The sequence below is a fragment of the Petaurus breviceps genome, unplaced genomic scaffold (assembly GCF_028583685.1).
Source record: "Petaurus breviceps papuanus isolate PSGF00001 unplaced genomic scaffold, PetGlider_PUasm1.0 187, whole genome shotgun sequence".
Taxonomy (NCBI): Eukaryota; Metazoa; Chordata; class Mammalia; order Diprotodontia; family Petauridae; genus Petaurus; species Petaurus breviceps.
The window spans coordinates 23,004,743-23,022,664 of NW_027185799.1; the positions used below are offsets into that span (position 1 = coordinate 23,004,743).

Here is a 17,922-nt window from a genome sequence, read left to right on the forward strand (position 1 = left end):
GCAGGATCCCCCCAGTTTCAAACCCAGTGCACTTTCCAATGGATCTCTTACAAGAAATAAATTTAACATCATAACTTGAGTACGATCATTTTCAAGAAATCTTTTACATTACTGGATTTTATAAGAAAACTGAAATAATATCCTTAATCGTTGGATCACTATTGAGAATAATTGTGCCATATTCTGAAGCTGACTTACCTGAAGCTAATTGCCTATTTAATTTTGAAAAGATCATCACTCAGAGGCTGGTGATGATTTTTTATTTTAGTTCTACCTTGGTGGCTTCATCCTCACCAATGAAATTATAGGTCTCTGAAGTACAGAACTATTGATGATTACATCATAAAGGGCAGAATCAAAAGCTTTGCTAACATCAAAACAGAAATGGTTTGTTACTTCCCCCTGGTCATTCTCTTCTAGGAAATTAGACTGGTTTGATAGAACTCATTCTGCAGAGTGACTTGTTGGTTATCTTCCATGACCTGTTTGCTTCCGAGGGGTCTTTAAAGTAGACCTTTCAAGAGGCATTCAAGTGGAAGGTGAATGCCCATTTTCTCAGGGAAAATGCAGGAGAGATTCCTATTTAGGTCAAGGTTAGACCAGATGACTTTGAAGGACCCTTCCGTTTCTCAGATTTTGTTCTTCATCTTGAATTGGATTCATTTCTTTAGCCTTCTGTACATTGCACTATTTTTTCTCCCCAGAATTTGAAAGTGGTTAACACTAAGATATAACTGCTCGAACTGAGTTGTCATGTTAGATAGCAGAGAGAAATTAGAAGACCCACATTCAATTCCTTGCCAGCTCAGTTTCTTACCCTTGGTGCAGCATTAGGGAAACCCTCCTTTCTGAATGCCAGGTTTCCTGGTCTGTAAAAGGAAGCTATTGGAGGAGATAATTTTGAGAGAAACTTCTAATTTTGGGAGGCTTAAGTGGAGGCATATGACATGATTGCTGACATGTAGATTTAGGTAATATAGCTTCTCTGGGGGAAAAAAATTCAAATGTTAGAATGTATGTTTTGACTTTCATAACCTAACCCTCCATGATGATATTATGTTGTGCTACAGTTCCAGGGAAACCCCGGCTGGTGATCAGTCACACCCAGATGAACACTGCACTCATCCAGTGGCATCCTCCAGTTGACACATTTGGTCCCCTTCAGGGCTACCGTCTAAAATTTGGCCGAAAGGACATGGAGTTGCTCACAACCCTTGAATTCTCAGAGAAAGAAGATCACTTTACTGCTATGGATATCCATAAAGGAGCATCTTACATCTTTAGGCTTTCCGCTAAAAATAAAGTGGGCTTTGGAGAGGAGATGGTCAAGGAGATTTCTGTTCCTGAAGAAGTACCCAATGGATTCCCCCAGAACCTCCACTCAGAAGGCACCACCTCAACATCAGTCCAGTTATCCTGGCAACCACCCGTCTTAGCAGAGAGAAATGGCATTATCACCAAGTACACCCTTCTGTACAGGGATATCAACATCCCCCACCACCCGGTGGAGCAGCTCATTGTTCCTGCTGATACCACTATGACACTTACTGGCCTAAAACCAGATACCACATATGATGTAAAAGTACGTGCTCACACAAGCAAAGGGCCCGGTCCGTATAGTCCAAGTGTCCAGTTCAGGACACTGCCTGTGGATCAAGGTAGGATTTGTCTGCTTATGGCCTTCTCCTTGAAAGGAATGTCGGTCTTGGGATATCAGTGTTTTGAAGCTGTAAATAAAACTGATCGGCCCATTCATATTAATAGGTTCAGCAAGAGCACAAGGTAACGTATGTAAATCTTAATATGTTTCGGATGCTGTAGATTTCAGTTATTCCATGCCAAGCAAGTCTGGCTGACAGCCGCACATTATCTTCAGGTAAGGAAAGCACAACATAGTTAAATGAATTGGTATGAAAGGAACTACCTTTGTAAGAATGGGGTATTAAAGTGAATGCCTTAAAAAGGTAGGACTCCGACACTGCTCCCATGGATCAAGTAGGAAGCAAGTAGTTTATTCTCTTTGGTTAGTGGCGGAAAAGGGATAGGTAGTGAGTTTTTAGAAATAGTTTGAATACATTGTTTTTCCTTTTCCAGCAGTGTTTGCAAAAAATTTTCATGTCAAAGCAGTAATGAAGACGTCAGTATTGCTGTCTTGGGAGATTCCAGAGAATTATAACTCTGCCATGCCTTTCAAAGTAAGCTGTTTTCTCATTTGTAAATCATCATGGATAAAATTGCGGGTGATAGATCATCGAGTTCAGTTATTTGCTGAGCATGGGGGATCTTTTGCTTCTGCTGCATTTAAGTGACATGAGAACCAGTGGCACTGAACATGGTCTTAGTGTTTGCCCTTTGGTGTTATGGACTTGCACCCTAGGTGCAAACCTAGAAGGGCAGCATTCCAAATAAAAAAGCCAACATTACAGATAGTGCAAGACATAAACTCAGCAATCACTTATTACTTTGGGCTGCTAGGTTTTAACCACAACAGGGAGTGAAAAACAAATTAATCTTCTTTTAATACATCAAACTTGAACTTTCCTAACCTAAATCAGAACTTTTGACCCTTCTTCAGAAAAATATATTTCCTTGCATTCTGCTTATCTTTAATGTATTTAGCTTGGGGTAGAGTAGTTGGATTCACTATTTTACCAGATTTTCCTCTCCATTCCTTTAATTTCTTCTTGACTCCCACTGGTAAAATTCAGCAAAAAGAACTGTTGTGTAACACAGGGGCTAGGCTAGGGCTAGGAAACCCCAGTGATCTCTTGAAGCTCTCACTGTCCATGTTTCTGTAACTTTCTAACATCATAGGACTTTGAGCTAAAAAGGACCCTAAAAAACACCTACTGTAAACCTCATATTACAGATTGGTAAATTAAAGCCTAGAAAATTTAAGTGACATATCTCTATACAGGGAGAAAATGATAGAGCCCAGATTCAAAGTCAGGTTCTTCAACTTAATATCTGCTTTTCACTATACCCTAGGGAGTTCTTTTAAGTCTTTAAGATGAAAAAGAATGGAAACTTTTAGAAAAATCTTGGTGTAATACATTGAAAATCTCAATTGAGTGTCTGTTCCATTAACAACAAGAAACCTCCATATTCATTCTATCATATGTTTCTGTCTTTAGGGGAAAAAGTTATACAGAAAGAAAAAGAACCTTATAAAAAGATAATGGACCCCTTTTTGTTCTTAATTCTACAGAGCTCAGAATGCTGATGCGATCCTGTTGGGTTAATTTATATTATCACCAATTCCATTCAGCAAACTACTGTGTTGTGAAAGCACTTTGCTAGTTTTAGGAGGAGATTCAAAGTTGAAATAAAACATATTTTGGCCTTCATGAAACTTATTCCTCATAGATAAACAACATAACATTATAGATAGCCCACTTTGTGTCTCTGTTAATCAAACATTGTTGAATGAATGTTTCTGTTTAGATCCTTTATGATGATGGGAAAATGGTAGTTGAGGTAGATGGCCGGGCCACGCAGAAACTAATTGTCAACCTAAAGCCTGAGAAATCCTATTCATTTGTCCTGACAAATCGAGGGAATAGTGCTGGTGGTCTTCAGCACAGGGTGACAGCAAAGACAGCTCCAGATGTCCTGCGTACCAAGCCTGCCTTCATTGGGAAAACCAACTTGGATGGGATGATAACGGTGCAACTGCCAGAAGTACCAGCAAATGAGAACATAAAGTAAGTTTGTTAAGGAACTAGGGTCAAATGGTGGGGGGAGTAGCAGTATGAGAGAAAAATAACAGAAGGCTTCTTGAAATCAATATGTAATAGTGATGAGATATCATCGTATGGGGGAAATAATGGAATTTTTGCTCTTGTCACAACTGTCCTGTCCATGTGCATTTAGGCCAAATCTTACAGTCCAGATAAATCTGTGAGCCATCATGGAAAGTCAGGTTCCTTAGACAAAAAGAAATGGTGATTTTGACAGTTACTGAATCTCATACAGGATGTAGGAATATATTTGATTTGTTCGTTTTAGATACAGTACAACAAATCCCTTACTGAGAATTTTTTAAAAATTGTTTATAAGATAAAATCTTTGATAAATTTAAATTCAGGCTTACCAATGGTATATAATTGTAGATCTTATAAAATAGATATCATCCAGTCATTTAATCAGTTATGCCCGACTCTTTATGGTGCCCCCCTCCACTCTGCCCTTGGGTTTTCTTTGCAAAGATACTGGAGTGGTTTGCCATTTCCTTCTTCTGCTCGTTTTATAGATGAGGAAACTGAGGCAAACAAGGTTAAGTGACTTAGCCAGGGTCACACATCTAGCAAGTGTCTGAGGCCAGATTTGAACTCAGGAAGACGAGTCCTCCAGATTCTAGACCTGAGACTTCATCCACTGTGCCATCACACTACCCTTAAAAAAATAAATTCACCAAAATATTAAAGTATTGATAATTTTGTTATGGCCAACAATTTTTATTATCTCCTTACCTTTTTAGGTACTTGAAAATTTCAACATGTCAGCAACATTTTTTTTTACTGCATTTAAGCATAAAGGCCAAATTATGATGAATAGTAAAAATTGGGGCTAATCCAGGACTAAATTGCAGTCAGAGCCTTCCTGCCAGAGCCTGAAATTCCAATGGCACAGCCTTTGAGAACCTTTGGGCTCTGTCACACTCTCAATAAGACTGATTAGAAGCAGAGTCCAGGGAAGAAGCACATAAGTGTTACATTAAATATGATTAAGAGCACAATTTGACTTTTCTGAAGTGGAGCATTTTTCATTGTAGTTTTTGCTTAGTTATATTCCTCTCCCTGAATATTGGAAAACAGGGAAGACTCTCCCTCCCCTCTCCCGAAAAGATGACTTAGTAGGTAGCTTGCATAGAAAAAGAGAGGGGAAATCTCAATAATTCATTTGATTAAACTGAAGAAGAATCAGCTAATGTGCAAGAGATCCATGACTTGACGAAGGTCCACAGAGTGAAAGGAAAAGCCATTCCAGTTTCCTGATGGGTTTACATTTCCTTCTGCTCCTTCTGAATGAGTGAATGAATAAGTCCATAATTCCTCTTTTGTTGTCTTCTTCCCTACTTGCCTTTATTTTTCGCCTTTACTTCACTTATTTGTCATTGGTTTTTGCTTGTTTTGTGTGGAATTGGAGAGAGGGGAGGGAGTGAACAGAAAAAAGACTGATAGTAAAAGAGAGGAAAGAAAATGACCTGCTCTTCCCTTCTTCTCTGCTTCTAGTCCTGAAAATAGCTATGGCAGCAGACAAGTTAAGAGGGAAAAGAAAGCATTCTTTTTAGCAACATGTTAGCCAGCTCCAGAAACTATTACCAACTTGCTAGGGAAGAGAAATTGTGTAAAAGTAGACCAGGAAAAGATCAGAGTGAAACAGTACTAGAACAAAGGTAAAACAAAGAAGAGTCCTGCTAATTTCTGAAGATCTTAGCTAATTTGCCAGAGGATAATCACTGGAAGTAACTTGCTTCAAATGACTTGACATCTGAAAAGGATTTTGTAAACCTTGAAGTACTTTCTACATCTTGACTGTTGTTATAGTTGCAGGTAACCTTTCCTTTGACACTGACTTGAGGAGAGAATGACAGGAAACCTTTCCTTTATTTAGGAAAGGTAACATCTTCTCTCCTTCATTATTCAGTATCTATCTGATCATGGAAATAAAGCAGATATTTCATTGGAGACATATAGAATCATTCACACTTTCCGCAAAACTGGTGCTAAAGTTATGGCCCTGAGCCAGCTCTTATTTAGGTGAGAGCTGCCTGGCAGCCTACCTGTAATTTTTGTGTGAGAAAAAATGCAGTTTTGGTGATTGAAAGCTACTTTGTCTACCTGCACAAATATCTCTTCTCTTACTTCCAAACTCATAGATAAAACCCATGCCAGGTCCAATGGGTGGTCTTGGAAACCCCATAAAACATTTTATTTCCAAATATATGAGTGTAGGGCTTGTTCTGACCCTGATTCTCCCCTTCCCTAAAACCCCTTGAGCCCCCTCTAATTAGTGTGCTGTTTATGTTTATCACCAGGGGAACGAGAAAGATTACCTTGGGCAGCACCAATATTGGAATTAGTGCAAGAAGGGCGGTAAGGCCCTATTGCTCCCCAAAGATGCCCGTTTTTTCTCATTTGGTTTATAGTACTATTGTAATGGGTGGTTCTATGGCTAAAATACTTACTTTCTCCACCATCTTCACAGATGCTATGTTTGTTACAACAAATGCTAGCTCTGGTGATACTACAGAAGGCATGTGTCTAGGCCAGAGCATTCCCAAGTAAAACTTTGATGGCCTAGGGACACAGGCATTGTTCACAAGCACATAATGGGGGCTCGGGAAAAGGGTAAAGATGCAAATTATGTGAGCTTGTAGGACAACAAGAAATGGGCACTGTGTAGACTATATTTTCAGAAGAAACTCTGCTACAGACTATGTAAAAAAAAACATAATCCATAAATGACCCATTTTTCATTCAGGGAGAACATAGCTAAAAGGCAGGAAGCAGTACTTTGGGGAAATGGTACATTTGCTATTATCTTAGTTTTCAGGCTTTCTTCTTTTTTGCTTATGAGAAATGGAATTCTTAGAGGTATGACATGATAGAATTGGTTCAGTAAAACTTTTGCACTCCTCTGGGGAGCTCAGTAAGAATTCATTTGTTCATTTGCCTAAAAATACTGCACATTTAGGACAACATTTAATAATTTTCAAATAATAGGATAGTGTTTAATAATTTTCAAGTAATCAGACACCATTTGTCAATCTTCAAAATACTTTCACGTATATTATGTCATTTGGCATGTACATTTGATCCTGTGAGCTTAGCAGGGAAGTTACTCTTAGCAGCATTTCACAGCAAAGGAAACCCAGGCTTTCAATGATGCAATGACTTGTCCAAGTCACGTGTGTAGTGAGCATCTGGGAGTCAGACACAGGTCTTTGGACTTCTTGTCCCCTGTGCTACATTACTTTTCATACACTGTGTACAAAATACTGCAGGAAGAACTTTGGTGAGTTAAAAAAAATCTGTGAGTCCCTAGATACTTATAATCTTACAACAGATAAGACTTCAATGCATATAGTTATAATATAGAGCCGTGTGTATTAAGTACCATAAAATGGACACAGAAAATAGTAAATCAATTAAGTATTTATTAAGTACCTGCCAGACTCTAGATGGGTGCCTGTGAATATAAAGATAGGAATTAAACATCGTAAATAAGATTTCAAGGAGTTTACTTTGTATTGGGGAAGCTCACAGGTACATTTATACTTATATGCAAAAAAGCTACTAGGGAAAGGGCTGGGAGAGGAGGCCCTAGCAACTAGAGAGAATAGGGAAGACCAGCCAAGCTATGAAGAAAATTAGGGATGCTAAGAAGAGGAGTAGAGGAGGGAGTGTATTCTGACATAGGGAAAGGGAGGTGATCCTATATTGTCCACTGTGAGAACCAGCAAGAACACCAGTTTGCCTGGGCCATAAAGGATAGGAAGGGGAGTAAAACATGGTAATGGTGGTTTTTTAGCTCCTTGAGGGCAGGGACTGTGTCTTTTATCTCTTTTTATATCTCTAAAACTAAGCACAGTGCTTGTCACATAATAGATGCTTAATAAATATTTATTAGCTGACTGACTAAAAATAGAATCTGAAGGACATTAAGTGCTACGTAGTAGACAGAGCAGTATTTTTTTATCTTGGAGGTGACTGGAAGCTATTAGGATTTATGAAGCAGGGATTGCTATGGTCCCATCTGTATGTTAGAAGAACCAATTTGGCATCTGTGTGAATAATGGAATAGAGGTGGGAGAGACTTAAGGGAGGAAGACTTTATCTCTTGTTAGATATCTCTTGCCATTGTCCAGGCAAGATGTGATGAGAGCCTAAACCAAGTGTCTGGCTATATGAGTAGAGAGTAAAGAACAGATGTGAGAGATATTATGAAGATATAATCTACAACATTTGGCAACTCACTGTATATGTGACAAGAAGCAGAGGAAGGCATAGAAAATGACAATGTGGTTTTAAAATTGGGTGATTACCGGGATGATAATGGTGTCCTCAATAGAAATAGGGAACTTTGGAAGAGATATGGGTTTGGGGGAGATGATAATGAATTCTGTTTTAAATGTGTTTTGTTTATGATAACTGTGGGGTGTCCAGTTTGAAACAATTAATAGGCAGTAGGTGATAGAAGACTGGAGCTCGAGAGAGGCTATGGCTAGGTTTATAAATCTGGAAGTCATCTGACTAGAGATGACAAATCACAGGAGATGATGAAAACAGATGTTGAGAGGAGGGAGAGATCGTGGGCAATGAGGGAAAGCTTAATGGAAGATGTTTTTTCCCCTAGTTCTTGATAAAACAAGTAGGATTCTGATAGGTAGAAAGGCAGGAGAAGAAGATGGCATGAGCCAGGACACGTAGGTAGGAAAGCAAAATGTCTTAATTATTTACTGAAAATCAGTCATTTCTCTTCATGACCTGAAAGCTGGTAATATCCTATAGAGAAATTTACTAAAACCTTTAACTATGCTTTTCGTTCTACTCTATTTCCATCTCTACCTTCACTTTATAAGTATCTATTGTTGAGGATTTTTTTCCTAGTAAGCAGCTGAGGTTGATTTATTGTGCACCGATAATATCAGCTCAGGAAAAAATAACAGAACAAAGACCGATGATCCCCATGACTTGTGATCCAAGTAACAGATTATAAAATGTTTAGTTTCTTTGGGTTAAATGGAGAGATAGAAAGTTTCTGTGAACTTCAAACCTGAAGGTGCACCCAATGGGGAAAGGTTTTACATGGGTGACTCATTAAATTAAGATCATTTATTGACATAAGTATTCATTGTGAAATATAGGTATGGGGAATATAGTTCATCATGAAATACAGATAAACATTAGTCACTCACTTATTACCTAATTTTATGGAGCCTGCCTGAATTTAGAGTGCAGATAGTGGGAGAATCAGAGACTTATTTTCCTCTATTGGAGATCATCTCATTGAACCCCTAAACTTATTCAACTGAATAGTGATGATGCTTTGGTTCAGATTCAGATTAGAACTACCTATCTGAATTGTAGCAGCCATACCTACTCCTGAAGAAGGAAGCAAGCATTAGATAGAATTTAGATAATACATATGTGTACCCTCTTCAAAGGGTATGAGCTATTAAGAGAATAAGAGCAAATTAGTTAGGACTACAGTATCAGAGATTTAGAAGTAGAAGGGACCTTCAGGGCCATCTAGGCCAGTTCTTTCATTATTCAAGTGAGGAAACTGAGGCTCCTGAGGTGACATGCCAAGTGTCACATGAGAGGCAGGATTTGTGCCTAGTACTCCCTACTCTAAAGGTAGTGCTATTTAATATCACATCTACAAGGCAGGGAAATGAATATTCAGCCCTTTATAACCTTATAAAGATTTAAGGATAGGTAGGTTGAGGCAGGGACAGAGGGAGGAATTTTTAATTATGTAGAGTAGCAGATATTAAATGCCATGTTGTTTTCAATATTAAAGGACTGCTCTGAAATGGTCATTGTTTTGACTGCCATTGATGAATGCTTTAGAGATCAATCAAGGGGCAACATTATAGATATACTGCCATACTACTAATTATTCGCAATGGGGCGGGGGGGGGGGTAGTTCCATTCCTTTCCTAGCCACGAGTAAAAGGAATCATTAAGCATTGCTGCAGAAGAATAGATCAAGGAGTGGAGGAGAGAGAGGAGGGAGCAAAGTAACACAATAGGGAAAGAGCTGGGAATGCAGAGGCTGTAGAAAAAGTGGTCACTCAAAACTTGAGTCCCTCAGTCTAATGTAATATTTGGGTTACCTGGCTCAAGATGATAGATGCTCATTGATGATCCCTTCTTTTTCAGTTAAACCCTTAATGATCCTCTCTTACCTCTGCCAACACAAATGTTAGCTAGTTCCTTTAAGAAGCCTTTCCTGATGACCCCAGTTACTAACAGCTTGTTCCCTCAGATGGCACATAGAATTTTGCATTGTAGCTCTCTGATACACTTATCATATAGTTTTTTGTATTATCATGACTTGTTTATCATATAACATTCTCTAGCCTATGTGGTACATGAAGGCAGGAACCTTATCTTTCCTAAAATTATTATAATATCTTCCAATATCTAGTATAACTTCTAGTATGCAGTAGGTGCATATTAAATAGTTGACAGGTGTTGGATAAATACTAGTTGACTAGCAGGTATGTGATAAATGCTAACTGACTAACTGATTGAACAGTTTGTTGTGTCATTACTCTAGGTACAGGGAAAAAGCTTATCTATAGTGTTATCTATATAATTATTGCTTCCACGGACAAAAATTATGGTTCCTCCACACTTTAGCATTAGTTGCTTGACCAGAAACATTCATCACTCAGTATCTAGCATTCCAATGATTAGGATGAGAAGTATTTTCACCTTGTTTGGATCCATTAGATTCTGTGTCCTGTTTGTACTGATTCTTACACGATTCCATATGATTGCATATGGCTTGTGAGGCACCAGAAAACATGCTAGTGGAGACCCATTTTCTTTAATACTGACAAAAAAGGGAAATGATTTTCTCAGAAGTCTCTGTCAAGCGTATCTACAGCTTTGTTACTTGTGCTCATTTACAGTTATTCCCTCATGCTAATAACCCCATGCTTATTGATGTACATATTTTAGCACATTAAAATCACATAATTCCCAATTATATTCTTTGAGAAAATTAACTGAGATGGAGGAAGTAATCACACATAACCACCACCCTTCTGTAAGCATCATGATCCCTAGTTTAATTAGATCACCCATACAGATCCCTGCCCCTCAATACCTCAATAAGGAGGTCTTTGTGAGTTGCTGTGAATAAAAAATTATATCTCCTGATGGCTCATCTTGTAATGAGCCTCTCAGAATATAGCTAGGCTGATTGGGTCACCAGACACAAAGTCCACCACTAGCCCTGTACTTGAAGCCTTTCTGGCTCAAGGAGGACCCGTCAGAGCATGTGGTCTATTTTCAGAGCATTTGAGTCATCTCAGTTGATTATACTTCATAATGGAACATCAGAGTAGAATTTAGTATAAGTTGCCCTTTCTTAATAAATGAACACTTTATAAGAGAGATTAAAAGAAAATTATGGGGTTCCATATTACAGAAATCCCACCTGTCTAAATGTAATTTTAGTTATGCTTATAAAGCCAGTGCACAATTGTACTATGCCTATTCTCCCTTGTAAAAATGCCAGTTATCAAATGGAGAGGGTGTAATATGATGAACAGAATATGTAACCTTGGAAATTGGAAGACCTCCTACTATCCAAGGAAACAGAGAGACCTGGGTTGCCTCTGAAAAATCCCAGTTGTGTGACTATGTGGAGTTAAAACTTCTAAATGCCTCTAATAAAATATGGAAAAGGGAATTAGTTGATTTTCTGTATTATGGAATTGCCTTCTAGAGATATTATAATATTTCTTAGTCAAAGTTGCAATGAAATGCCTATGTATTCTGTTTGAAAAAGTAAAAAACATATTAAGCAATTGGTTATGAGTACTTTGAGAGGTGGATGTGCCTTCCATTAAATTTGTTTTTAATCTCAATCATTGTAGAAAATATAGTTTTAAGTCAATATACACACTTAACTACTTGAATTTATTTTAACTATTTTTTCTGTAACTAATTCTTTTCAGGGGTTACTACATAGTAATTGTGCCTTTGAAGAAGTCACGTGGAAAATTTATCAAGCCATGGGAAAGTCCAGATGAAATGGAATTAGATGAGGTGAATGTCTCTTTTGTTTATTTCATTACATTGGCTGCTTAATTAATTAAATAGTAATCACACCATGATGGTCTCTAAGCCATTTGCTACCTTTACATGTCCTTCTAGTATGGGTTATCATGGCATATGTTTACAGTCCTTAGGGGACCAGCACAAAGATGCTATTTCTTAAATTAGAAGATATTTAGTTGCAGTAAAGTGTATAAATGGTCTAATTATTGTTGGCTTTAATATTTTCCCCTTTGCCCATTATAAACCAAGTTGCAAACGTACAGAAGGTGAAGTGAGCTATCTTAAAGGTTTAATCATCATTGATATGAACTCCAATAATGGTCTGCTTCATTAATGAGGTGTTGGTCCAAGCTATAACAAATGCTAAATTGCAATTTGCACCATAGTTTAACATTTGACTTATCTTGTGACTTTTGTGTGTGATGCATATAATTCTACTGATTAGGAAATTATTTTTTCAATCTCTTTCATGTTTAAATCCAGAAATTCAAATTAGGTTTGGAGGAGGGAAATGTATAGTGTTATAGATAGTCTTTGTATCCTCTTTATACAACAATGCCATACCCACAGGAGGTATTTAATAAATCTTTTTTATTCATTCAATAAATGAATTGACTAGTATCACAACTAGTAAATTCAATACAATATATATAGTAAATACAGTACATAGATCAATTATGGTCTTGATTTCCTGCAGCTTGCTTGGAAAGAATTGTGTGGATGTATTTCATTTTATATAACTGGCTACTCCCCCCCCCAAAAAGAAAAACAACCGTATGCAAATTATATTTTTGTAAGTTGAATTTATAGGATCCCTAGCTGAATGGGCTTTTATGAAACTTCTTATTTTATGAATGAAGAAAGTAAGGTAAAGAGAAGCAAAATGACTTGCCCCAAAGCACATATGTAGGAGCTAAGCTTCATTTGTCAATGTAGCAAAGCATATTGCTATTTAAATAGATAGTATTTCTATCCTTTTTGTAAAGGATTTTTTAAAGAACTTTTATCAAAGTGATTTTTTTCCTTTTTAATAGTAGATTTACATAAGCGAGGTACTCACTCTAAATTTTTCATACATACACATATATGTATATATATTATATATATATATATGTACACACACACACAGTACATATGTATATCTGCATTTAGTCTAGTTTGTTTTGCCTTTGCCTAAAGAATCAGAATTTGCTATATCATATTTTCAGAAAATCGATGTTTACTATAGGCAACATAGTAGAGTGAAACTGATACTGACTCTGGATTTAGAAAACAATAGTACCTGAGTTTGAATCCTGGCCCTGCCACTTGTTTCTCCTGTAGTATGGGCAAGACACTTTTTCTCATGGCCTCAGTTTCCTAATGTATAAATTGGGATACTTGAATTAGACAATCTACCATGTTTATTTTAGCTTTGAAATATTATGAGTCTCAGAAACATCCCTCGGGCTCCATTAACATTTCATCTTTATCATCTTTCCTCCATTGCCTCTCTTGTTCTATTTGACCTAAGCTTTATCCAGTAAACATTTATCCAGCACCTACTATATTCCAGGCACTGTGCTAAGCACTGGAGGGATATACAATTAATAAAGAGACAGTCCCTGCCCTCAAGGAGCTTACAGTCTAATGAGGGGAGAGAACATGCAAAAGGAGTCAGGAAAGCAGATGGCAGTGAAGGATGAAGACAGGGATTACTCAATAGCAGAGCACAGTCTTATTCCTTGGAGTTGAAATCAGGCAGAGTAACAGATGAAGAGTGGAATGAACCAGAGGGTTCAGTTTTTGCCCTCTATAAAGAAAGGCTTTGGGAGGAGTTTAGTATTCCTCCCTCCAGGTATTTCAAGTCAAGACTTGAGCTTAACCTGGCTGGAGCATCTTAGTTCTGTATAGTTGAATCCAGGCAGAGTAGAGGGTGCAGAGTAAAGTAAGCTTTAGGAAAAGAATGGGGAAGACTTAAAGTCACCCCTAAGTGTTTCTTTTGTCATTTGTTGGTGTTCAGTCATTTCAATTTTGTTTGACTCTCCATTACCCCATTTGGGATTTCCTTGGCAAAGATACTGAAGCCCTTTGCCATTTTCTTCTCAGGTTCAATTTGGCCCAGGATCATGCAGCTAGTAAGTGTCTGAGACCAGATTTGAACACAGGAAGATGAGTCTTCCTGACACCAGGGCTGGCACTCTATTCATTGCACCCCTTAGTTGCCCATGTTATCATTAAGTCAGTAGTTGAGGGGTTTATCAAATATGCTAGGCATCACTTCCCTAACATTGTCAAATCATTCAGGTACTTTTAAAATTACTTTTTCACCTCCTGTTCAGAAGACAGAGAGAAGGAAATCATTATCTGTGATACTGGAAGAATAATAATCCATCATCAGAAGATGCAAAAGGATTAGTTGGTCTCTCCTAAGTAATGCGAAGCAAGACATGATTTTTCTTGCCACTGACTAATCAATTAAAGACTGAAATATTCTTCATTATTTTAATCAGTTCTCAAATAATTTCAAGCGATATCTCTATTCCATTTTGATTAGAATGAAATTTTTTAAATGGTGTGACCTACTCTCTTCTTTCTTTTACTTAGAAAATAAACTGACAAAAATGTTTTTCATGACACTGAGATGTATAGTCCAACATTGCATCAAATGCATTTAAGCATTAAGATCATTTTTTAAGTCATTTTGGTAGTAAGTAATGAAAGCTGACTTAATATTACAGACTGATTTTAACCTCTAGAATCCCCATCATAATGCAGTAGGGCTAATAGATTAAAGTGTGAGGCTCTATGACATTGAACTTCCTTGCAATTAAATTCTATGGGTCTGTGCTGCCGATTCCCATAACAAAGGGTCATTTTAATCATCCTGCAAGTTGTGGTGCATTAATCTGTATAATAGTTTGATAAAGAACATTTATTAATTCAGAAATATTTGGGTCAGGATGGGTTGTTACCCACTTTTTTACTGACATAATTGAGACCACATTGTAGAATTAATGGTGGAAGAAATAAGATATGCATTGACTGGAAAATGAAAATTATTTCTGATAAAGAACCCAAGCCCTTGATATATCTTTTGGAAGTACCTCCAATACATCAAGTAACTATTGTAGAAGGGAACAAATGAGTAGTAAGCTATGTTCTCACTTTATGCTTACTCATCTACTTTCTGATCCCTCTAGACTCTTTTTTTTCTTACTGTGGATAATATAAGAGCTTTGTCGTAATTTCATCATGCCACTTGGCACTGCCAAATATGACAAAGCAGTGCTACTCAGATGAAAGTCTTAAATATGTTTGACCAAGTAATTTTTTTAAAAGCCTGTAATTCAATTTGTTGGAAACCCTTCAGATGAGAGAATGGTGGCCTAAGGGAATTTCCACAGCTATGACTTATATCTATGCCTATAAAAATTGAAGGATGGTTCTGAAGGAGAATTACTCCCAACATTATCTTCTCGTTTGTCCCATTCTATTTAGGGGGCCTCCCAAAGTGATAAATTCCATGAACACAATTCCTGTTATCAAGGCCAGTTCAGGCACATCCATTATTAACAATATAAAAATGAGAGTATTAGTTTTATTTATTGATAGCTTACATTTATGTAGTATTTTAAGGCTTAAAAGATATTTTCATCTCAGTATCCTCTGGGGTAGGTAATATAAGGACTGCCATCTCCACTTTACAAATGAGGAAACAGAGAAATGAGGTCACTTAGAACCATAGGATCATAGATTCAGAGCCAGAAAGGAAGATAGTCCACCCCCTTCATTTATAGATGAGGAAATAGTGACCTAGGAGGGTAAAGTTTATTGCCAAAAAAAAAAAAAGAAAAATCATACAGCAAATGACTGATTCAGGATTCAAATCAAAGTTAATGTTATTACCATTGGACCACACTAGGCTCTGTAGTTGTTCAGGGTGATGTGATGGAAGTCAGGACTTGATCACAGGTACAGAGACAATCCAAACAATATCATGTGATCTTTGAGTTTAATTACACATTACTGATTTGTTAATGGGATGATGGGGATAGTTTGTGATTTTAACAATAGTGCAGTTACCATTTGCTGCCATCCAAACTCATCTTCATGATTTAGAGTATAACAGGAAGCATTCCAACCAAATAAATGCAAACTAAAGGGGTTTCATGTGTGACCAGAATGGTTACTTTTGAGGCATGGTGCACATTTGTTGTACCATGCAGACCTGAACAATTCAAACATCTCAAATACCTAGAAGTTTAGAACGTAACCACTGGGAATGACAGTAATATGAATGAATTATGATAGCATCCTACCTTGAAAATATGAATGAAATCAAGGGTACAGTTGGAGTTTGATCAGTGAGGTGGATGTGGTATTCTGATATATTCACACAAACTACTGTTATTTGTACTTGATTAACCAACTTTCAAAGGGACACATATCTGACCAATAGTCTGTTTGCTTTTATCACACTAAGTAACTGCTGACATTTACATTACATCTATGCTGACCTTTTTCCTGATTCCCCCAAAGCAACATTTCCTCCAGCATTTGAGGTCAGTTTAGAAAAAAAAAAGGACTTTCAAAATTGTCTATATGAACACCTACATCTTTAAAAGGAAAACAGCCTAACCTTGTAGATATATGACACATAATCAAATTATCAAATATTTTTTAGTACAAACTTAGGATCAGTAGAACTTAAAGCAATCTACTCATGAGAATAGCTCTTTATTTGGGGATTAGTTGAAGAATTTAATAAAATTCCACAACGTGTTTAGTATTTTTTCTTGTTTTACAAAATAAATAAAACTTTTGACCAGAAAGATTACATTTGATATCAAGGTTGATTCACATTATTTAATTATTTTTTCAGTTCTATTAACATCTAATTTTTTCCATGTGTAATTAAAGTATCTGAGTTATTCATTGGGAGCTATAAAGGATCTTAATATTTATTTAATAGATGGGGAAGCTGAGATCCAGTGTATGGTAAGGTAGGAGTAAGAAGGACAGAAGAAAGGCAGCCAGGTAGCACAGCGAGTAAGAGCACCGGCCCCAGTGTCGTGATGACCTGGGGATCGAATCTGGGCTCAGACACTTAGCACCCACCCAGAAACACCTGGCCGTGTAACCTTGAGCAAGTTACTTAACCCCAATTGTTTAGGGGTGGCCAGGTGGCTCAGTGAGTAAGAGCACCAGCCCCAGTGTCAGGATGACCTAGGGATCGAATCCGGGATCAGATACTTAGCACCACACCCAGAAATAACTGGCCGTGTAACCTTGAGCAAGTTACTTAACCCCAGTTGCTTAAAAAAAAAAAGAGAGAAGGGGACATGACATGCTAAGAGTCACTAGACTAATTTGTTGCAAAAGAGAATCTTAAGCTCAGATCCCTTGATACTCTTTTGAACTGTGAATTAATTTATGAAATGAGGCAGTCATGCCCAGTTCCTTTATCATGAGGGCAGTGGGAAGTGAGGCTGCCTTCATTTTAAAAAGGCACAGAGTACAGAGATAAGACAAATAGTGGAAAGGGGTCCTAAGGCAGACAACTTTGGGTCAGGGATGAGTGCAGCGTGAAGAAGACAACAGGGAGGGAGAGAGGCACGAGGAATCGCTCACTTAATTATGGATTAGAGTTGAGAGCATTTGGCAGCATGAACATAAATGGATGGAAGATTCTTGGGGGACAAGAGATTGAGATCTAATATTGATAGGGCTTTTGTGGAGGAACAGACTAACTCTTGTCTATTCATTAACATATCCACATAATCTCAAAATTGTTGATAAAACTTTAAAGTTAGCATATGCAAGTTATCTCAGAGTTATCTAGTGTTCTGCTGGTGTTACTGCAGATTTCTAGTATTAATCTGAGATTTCCATATCACAGGACAAAAAGACCCTGACAACAGAGTCTGAATGGCTTCCCCTGATTGAGCATGCGTTAGTTACCAGGATGTGATTTTTTTTACCAATATATGATACCGTTTGTAAATTATGCTCCTTTAATCTTTGGGAAGGTCTGTGCATGAATTCTAGGTTCCCCTTTGCAATCTTACTTCCTGCTGTTATTACTTGATGCCAACTACTGTCAGTAGTAGTAGTAGTGGTACCAACACAGTCA

The 17,922-nt window shown here is 37.4% G+C and overlaps 1 protein-coding gene across 15 annotated transcripts in view; it reads left to right on the plus strand.

The window, feature by feature from the left end:
• The window catches only part of PTPRD (protein tyrosine phosphatase receptor type D), a 2,782,277-nt gene that overhangs the window by 2,595,103 nt on the left and 169,252 nt on the right, over positions 1 to 17,922 (plus strand). For 7 of the 15 annotated variants that reach the window (XM_069090737.1, XM_069090735.1, XM_069090734.1 and 4 more), the window contains 4 exons: positions 1,071 to 1,658; positions 2,095 to 2,195; positions 3,445 to 3,704; positions 11,705 to 11,795. In XM_069090737.1, the coding sequence (XP_068946838.1) occupies positions 1,071 to 1,658; positions 2,095 to 2,195; positions 3,445 to 3,704; positions 11,705 to 11,795 (1,040 nt within the window). The remainder of the gene's footprint in view (positions 1 to 1,070; positions 1,659 to 2,094; positions 2,196 to 3,444; positions 3,705 to 11,704; positions 11,796 to 17,922) is intronic. The other 8 variants (XM_069090739.1, XM_069090741.1, XM_069090744.1 and 5 more) reach the window with 3 other exon arrangements.